We start from the raw sequence: 7,808 nt of genomic DNA, 5'->3' as shown, positions 1-7,808 counted from the left end.
ATTGCTGTGGGCATTTTGGTTACAAGAACTCAACCCGTAAGTTACCTTTCTACTGCCGAATGTCACTGCCTTGTTCTGTTTATCATATGTAATTCACTCTCTTTCTCTGTGTCTCTGTAAATTGAGTATATGCATCTCTGATAAGGCAGGAAAAAGCATGCACATAAGTGTCAAATATTACACAATTACATAGCTTATGTTCTAGAGTCAGGTTGCGGAGAAAAAGAGGGTGACCAATAATCAGAAGTAGTGGGAAAAATTGATACATAAGTCTTACCATCTGCCAGATATTCTTGAGTAAAACCAAAACTGACTGATGAAACCATAAGTGATGTTTGATTTGAAGGAAAGGCAGAAAAAGGGTGATTGAAAATCTAGAACTGCCCAACTCATTTCTTTCACACGAATTGGCTCATTTATCTTATGAGGAATAATACAATGGACATGGTAGATTAAAAACCATAATAATATAATATCGTTATAGTAATTCATAGTGGTATGGAACTGGTAATTCTCAGCATGCAGTGTACTTGCTTTTTCAGAAATGCTCTGCTTCAAACATAGTTAACTGTGTCTCATTTATATAATTTATCTTCTACCAAGGTTGTTAGTACTGGTGAATCCTCTTGCTTTCTTAAGGAAATGTAGGAAGAATATGAATAGAAATGGATAGTTTTACTTATTATTTACAATGAGTAGTAAATGGTTCTGCTGACCTGTTTCACTTTTACAGCCTATATGCCACACTTGAGCCTCCTGTATGGGGATTTAACAGATGAAGAGAAGAAAACTGCTCGAGAGAATGCTTACGTCCTTGATGAAAGCATTGGCAGCTTAAATTTCCAGATATCTCGCTTAGCATTGTATAAAACTGACACTGAAGACAAGAGCTGCAAATCTTGGGAGAAGGTGTCTGAATGCAAGCTCAAACCTTAATAGGTACATGGCAGTTGGCTTTGATCAACCGATGCCGAGCTCCTAGTCCTCTAAACCATGAATAAGATGACAGCTTTTGGTCCATGTGTATATGCAATAACGGACCCTGGTGATTGCCGCTAAATGCTGTTATGCCCTTTTTATGCTGTTTACTATGTTCTTGCAAGATCTGACTTGGACAAACTCCATGCAACAGGAAATTATTGATAATTATCCCCACATAGCGGGAAAAATTTAGAAAATCGAATCAAGCATGTCAAATGTATTTTTTATAAGGAAAACGTTTCACTTGTGAGGCCCATATTTGTGCCAACCTCAGAGGAGGCTTTTTGATAAGCAATTATCCCAACATGAAATGATCAAAGCAAAGGTTGAGCTGATCTTCGAAGGCGTGTTAATTCGAAACGGACATCTGATATTTGGGTGGGAACTGGGAAGAACGTAAAAATGAAGTGAAAATTAGCTGTCTGATTGATTGACCTAGGATTTATTTATAGAAAAGCTACAACAGCTCGAAGTGCATCACAAAATGCTTTTAAGAGAGTATTTGGGAGTTTTGGAAAAATGTTTCTAAACTTTTGATTTTAGAAAAATATATTTGAGCTGTTTGAAATGTAACTTTTATTTCTAAAACTGTTAAAAAAAATGCTTTTATGTCCAAAGGTAGAAACAGTTTGGTTTATGTGGTGGGATCACCGATTGCGATTATAGTGAGTAAAAAGGTGTTGTCCTGAATCCAATGGCTTCATGCCCAACTCAAGCATTCATTCACTCTACTCTTTTTTGCTCTTCCCTCTTCAATAGACGCTATGCAGTTTCTTCTTCACCTTCTTGGTACTAGCGAGGTGATTGCGGGTACCCTTTTTACTCTGCTTTTTTGCGTTTAAGAATTCTCTCTTCTTTGAATTGTTTCAGATGGAGATTCACAAGGGCTGTAATCGCCAACAAGTTGTTTATCAACAATGTAAAAGTTCGTCTTTTGAGTAACTGTTTTGACGGTTATGTTGTGGACTAGGCGTGTGTGAAATTTCATGGTTTTTTGGAATTCAAGAACCATCTTCTCTTTTCTTGACATGTTCTCGTGTCTGTAGGGTATAACCCTCCAGTGGTATTCGTCGTTTCACGGAGAAATCCTATCAACTATTACAACACTTATTGGAGTATAAACTCCTTAAAATACAACCCGAAAAGAGAAACTTGCGGAAACGTAAACAATACAACGAAAAGGAAATATAAAAGCACTGTTTGAAAATGGCTCAGGTTAAAGCCAGATCCAGAGAAAACGGGACGCGGTCACCACAAAGTACCGTTCCCAAACCAGCCCTCACAACTCACGGCTACTCCACCCGAACCACCCACGGAACACCTCGAATCACAAAGACCCGTCAATATACCCGGAAACCCACACACAGAATATCACAGAGATAAGGCAAGGGGAAAGTGTATCGGAAAACAGATTTCAGTTCGCGCACCGAGCGGAAAGGGGGAAATCCCCTTTTATAGAAAGTCTCAAGTAACTGCCGAAGGAACACAACCGTTTGGGGGTTTTCTTGAACTTCGAAGGCGTGTTAATTCGAAACGGACATCTGATATTTGGGTGGGAACTGGGAAGAACGTAAAAATGAAGTGAAAATTAGCTGTCTGATTGATTGACCTAGGATTTATTTATAGAAAAGCTACAACAGCTCGAAGTGCATCACAAAATGCTTTTAAGAGAGTATTTGGGAGTTTTGGAAAAATGTTTCTAAACTTTTGATTTTAGAAAAATATATTTGAGCTGTTTGAAATGTAACTTTTATTTCTAAAACTGTTAAAAAAAATGCTTTTATGTCCAAAGGTAGAAACAGTTTGGGTTATGTGGTGGGATCACCGATTGCGATTATAGTGAGTAAAAAGGTGTTGGCCTGAATCCAATGTCTTCATGCCCAACTCAAGCATTCATTCACTCTACTCTTTTTTGCTCTTCCCTCTTCAATAGACGCTATGCAGTTTCTTCTTCACCTTCTTGGTACTAGCGAGGTGATTGCGGGTACCCTTTTTACTCTGCTTTTTTGCGTTTAAGAATTCTCTCTTCTTTGAATTGTTTCAGATGGAGATTCACAAGGGCTGTAATCGCCAACAAGTTGTTTATCAACAATGTAAAAGTTCGTCTTTTGAGTAACTGTTTTGACGGTTATGTTGTGGACTAGACGTGTGTGAAATTTCATGGTTTTTTGGAATTCAAGAACCATCTTCTCTTTTCTTGACATGTTCTCGTGTTCAAGAGTGCTCTTCTTTTTTCCTGATAATTTGATTCAAAATGTTTCCTGGAATTCTTGAATCGGCTTATATTTTCTTGATAAGTCGGCGGTAACAGCCGATTTCAAGAACACTTTATCTTTTCTTGACTAGTCAATATTCAAAATCGTTTCTGGAATTCAAGAATCATCTTCTCTTTCTTGATAAGTCTGTAAAAGCGCTTTCTCTGATCTTTGGACAGTTGGGAAACTAGAATCTTGATGATGATTTAACAGATTTGTTAAGTTTTTGTTTTTCTGATTTTGCCATGCAATTATTTGTTTATTTTAAGTAACTTGTTTTTCAGTTAGGAAGCACGTTATAACCTGAACCTTGAGTCTCAAACACACCACATTATGTACACTTGTTTTGATATATTGATTTATGTACTAATTATTCTTTTACTTGTGTCTATTGTTTCTTAGTAGTACAGTATATATGAAGGCATGACCATGTGGTCTGTCTCTTAAGTCTATTATCTTTAACTTCATTGAGGATATGTCAGCTCACAACATATGCCCCAAAGGACTTGATAGCCTTGTCAGTCTACAAGTTTTATGAGAGGCCAGGCCACTTTATTTGTATGTACAGCGATTTGCTTGCTAATGATGGGATCAGCTACATGAGATGATTCCATGCACAAAGGAGTGATATCTAAGCCAACTTTTACAGGTTTGAATTATTAGTCTGGATACATGTTAAATCAATGCTCAATCCTTTCCAATTTATGTAGGGATCGATGTCTGTGTTTTGGTGTGTATACTAGTTTTGTCTTCTGCATGAACTTGCTTATACAGCCTCATTGCAAATGCCCCACATTGAAAAAATCATGATGTGATCAAACAATTGGAAAAACATGGTGATGGTAAAAACGATTAGTAAGTCACTTTTATGTGCCATAGATTTTTCTCATGTGGACAAAAACTTTCTAAATCAAGTCTTTGTTTTTCCACTTCCATTTCTCAACTTGAGTGTTTATGTCTATATGGCGTTTCTCATTAGCTGGCATGCACAAAATGCATTTGCGTTGCTAGAATATGAGATTGTCTGTATTATAATAATAAAGTTATCTTGCTGATTAGAAAAAAAAAAGGTACTTTGCTGTGTTTTTCATATAATATTCAGTGTTGTCAAATATTATAAACATTTTCTTTCGGTCTATCTTTTTTTCTACGCTGGATTTTAGTTTGATACACTTCTGTTATGTCTCAAAACTTATTGAGATATCTATTCGAACTTAAGTCTAGCTAGTTGCCAAATTCTTGTTTCCCAATCCTGGTCATATTTCCATTTGTTAGGCAGTGTAACTTAGCTCTCTACAGTACAATGATCTTAAATAGCTTTGAATGATGAGGAAAATGCGGTTATATCTGGTTTAGAATATGCTAGGGTTAGTTGCTGATGTAGCAGCACTGATCGAAGAAGAGTTAGCGTGGTTTCTGTACAATATAAAAAGGGACTCTAACTCATTCTTATTGCATAACAAATTGCATAATGCTTGATATGTCTGGCTAGATTCTCCCAGTTAATTTGTGCTCTAAGATGGTTCAATCAAAATTCATATAATTTTAGTCTTATTACATACTCCCAAGTTGTCAGTTTCTTTGCTAACTTTTCTTCAAACAATTTCTTTGGTTTTATTTAGGTAATTCATGTTTGCTTGACGGAACATTTTTTGAGGAAACCTTTGAACAGCTTCTTAGGGTGGACACAAGTTCCTGTTAAAACATTCAGGGAGGGGGCTGTTCATGGGGGGACAAAGTGTGAGGTTAAAACAGACAACATATTTTGTACTTCTTTACGACTTGGTGGTTTTCTAACTTACTGGATTTCTGCAGGAAGGCGTTTAGAGATGAGCTTTCCTTGCTTCAGAAAACGCGACATTTGGATGTTGTTGGGGTGGATAAAAGTTGCTGCTAAAACCATTCAGGGGGGAGCTGCCGAAGAGGATAAAGTTGAGGTCTTTAAACAGCCAAATGTTTGGAGATAAGCCTCCTTTGCTTCAGAAGATACAACATCCAAATGTTGTCCAGTTTCTTGGTATTGTAAAGCGAACTGGTCCTTCGATGATTGACGGAATATTTACCAAAGGTATCCATTAGGAAGCTCTTATCATTGGTTCCTCTTTTCAGTTTTGCTTTTGAAAAGCTTGGTTATATGTTTATCATACTTTTCTTTGCTAGCTATATGTGTATGTTTTCTTGGTACTTTAATAAATAACTTTATTCTGCATTCTTTTCCTCCTTTAATAATTCTGGGATCATGAAAATGGACAAAGTCATGGCATTGAGATTCTAATGGTTGCTCTAGGTTCATCCCTGGTTTTTCCTACATTGATATGAACTATGATAATTTTTCTTTCCAATGTTCTTTCTTTTTCCAATGGTGTCATTGCCTTTTTGCTTTTATACTATACTGTTATTTTACTGCATCATTACTATGGGCATGGTTCATGCATGTGAAGACTATTAGAGTATGTAATTTCTTTCTTCTTTTTGTCTTTCATGTGATAGTATCAAGCTATAAATGTTTTCTATGCCTGAAGTGCTTTTAGATTAGGATATTCCAAACACTAATACTCGAGTAACAGGGAGATGCTCTGACGAATTCCGGAGACACAGTATAATCTGATGCTTGCAGCCACACTTCCCTACCTTCCAATACTATGGTCATCATTAATGGTTAGCATCAATGGCAACATTAACAAGTAGTTCTACTCTTCTTTATACTGTATTACAGGTTGATCGAAGAGTGTTGGATTGAGAACCCATCTAATAGACTGAGTTTAATCAAATCATTCCTCAGATGGAGGCCATATACAACGGTGTTACCCATAAAGAAGAAATCGTCTCTCTCTTCCCCTATCTCCTCCTTCACTCCTCTCTCAATGGCCTCCCTCTGCTCTTTCTTCCACATCTGTTTCCTTTAGTTTGTTTTGTGTGTAAACGTTGTACACTTGCATGAGATTGATGAATATGCAAGTTGACGGATGCTAGTGCAACTGGGCGATTTGAGTTATCTTCATTACTAGATCTTTGATATCCAAGTACCATGAATGAAAATGCACGGAGTACTAAAAGTTTCAAACAAATCTGTTTAGTGTTGAGTCCCTCTAAGATTATCAAGAGAGCAAGGAGGACAGAAATATTTTGTTTTTACATGCTGATATATAATGGGCGAGGCCCCAGTATCCTGTCAATCCGACGCAGAATGATTATAGTGGTCGGTTGCATTAATAGTGATAGCCTAATGTGTAACTATATGTTTTCAGAATTTGGACTGGGACGACCTTGGCCATTCCGATATGCTCTTTCTTGGCCTCACTGTGCAGGAGGGATCATTTCTTTATTAGTGATGAAAATACATTTGTACTTGAATTTAATGTTTGTGTGAAGTATAAGTAGGATGGACCTGTCAATAATCATTTTATTGAAGTTCCTTTTAAGTTATTGATTTATTATGTATTGTTGGATATGATGATATCAGTTAAACTTGTCAATCAGCAAGGATGCATCCATGGCTGAAGGTGATAATTGAGCTGTGGGGGGTGCGCGGGGCATTAAATGGATTAGGTGCTCACATTGAAGTCCTGCAAGACTTCAACATCAAGAAGCCCGAAATGATATCAGAGTTTGATCTTCGTGGTCCCCTTTCAAGAAAGAATATTGGTTCTAAATAGACTTGAGGAATGTGATCACTTTTCTCTGTTGTTCAAAATCAGTAAAAAACTTATCCGCGCAAAGAAATAATTCCCTTTTCATACTTTCACCACCGTTCCTTTCTGTTGTGGGTGCTGTGAGGATCTCATCAAATCCAGTGGAGGAGTTGGGTTCTTGATTCCGAATAAAGTTTGCCTTTTCGCGTTCCACTCTCAGCAAAAGTGAAATACATATTGTTGAGGACCGCCCAGATATTGCAAACTAAGAGATGTATAGATTCGCTGTGTAATCATCCTGGTTTTAGAAACTAAGAATACATATATGTGTAGACTCATAAATCTTGGCTGTTGTCCAGCTACCTCATTCTCTTATTACTAATCGGACGTTTTGTTTTCTGAGTATATAAAATAAAGGAGCATACAGTGATCGGTAGCAGCTGGTAATATATAGATTTAGGTTCATATGGAGTAGTCGAAGTCAAGTCATTGGACGTTGGAATGATGGCGATGATATGTATAACATATGTTGTGATGGATGTAGTTTTTATCACTGTCACTGTGGTCCTCACACTAGATACAAAGAAGATTTTCTTGTTATGGCCAATAGGAAGTTCAATTACTACAACCTTGCTTCTTCATCTCACATTTTTTGGGTCATTTCTGTACCCCAACCTGACTCCTCCAATGCCAAGTGCATTGGGATATCTTCAGACGTCAAAACACGGGCAATGAAAGAAAACATTAATTGTCTATCAACTCTGTGTGAATCATTACTCCTAATTCGATGGTAAGTAACATTCTAATATGTTTTCTGTACTTTACGAGAAAAACAAATTTAATTAATTTTACTTAATCTCGTAATTGTTTGTTGGGTTTCAAGGTTCTGAGCATAAGAGAATTATCTACCCAAGAAATTATTATTTCTTAGTTTTCTATG

At 36.8% G+C, this 7,808-nt stretch overlaps 1 protein-coding gene and 1 long non-coding RNA gene across 7 annotated transcripts; both read left to right on the top strand.

Moving 5' to 3' along the window:
• Positions 1 to 1,237, top strand: LOC105180294 (cyclic phosphodiesterase-like; the record flags this gene model as incomplete). Its single annotated transcript, XM_011103966.2, is given in 2 exon segments — positions 1 to 36; positions 734 to 1,237. Coding segments are annotated over 2 exon segments (239 nt in total), but the record flags the coding sequence as incomplete, so codon positions are not given.
• A 1,269-nt stretch (positions 1,238 to 2,506) lies between these two features.
• On the top strand, positions 2,507 to 6,973 carry LOC105180293. Of its 6 annotated transcripts, none has more exons than XR_849515.2 (5): positions 2,507 to 2,965; positions 3,805 to 3,885; positions 4,859 to 4,981; positions 5,052 to 5,304; positions 5,804 to 6,477. It is a non-coding gene; the product is annotated as an uncharacterized LOC105180293 (long non-coding RNA). The 6 variants fall into 6 exon arrangements; XR_002286501.1 differs by lacking the exon at positions 2,507 to 2,965 and having other exon boundaries at positions 3,781 to 3,885; positions 5,804 to 5,894; positions 6,019 to 6,477; XR_002286500.1 differs by lacking the exons at positions 2,507 to 2,965; positions 5,804 to 6,477 and adding an exon at positions 6,485 to 6,973 and having other exon boundaries at positions 3,781 to 3,885.
• Positions 6,974 to 7,808: the final 835 nt, after the last annotated feature.

The sequence above is a fragment of the Sesamum indicum genome, unplaced genomic scaffold, assembly GCF_000512975.1.
Source record: "Sesamum indicum cultivar Zhongzhi No. 13 unplaced genomic scaffold, S_indicum_v1.0 scaffold00550, whole genome shotgun sequence".
NCBI classification, from domain to species: Eukaryota; Viridiplantae; Streptophyta; class Magnoliopsida; order Lamiales; family Pedaliaceae; genus Sesamum; species Sesamum indicum.
The sequence above is the reverse complement of the archived record's forward strand: the minus strand, read 5'-3'. Positions and strand labels throughout refer to the sequence as shown.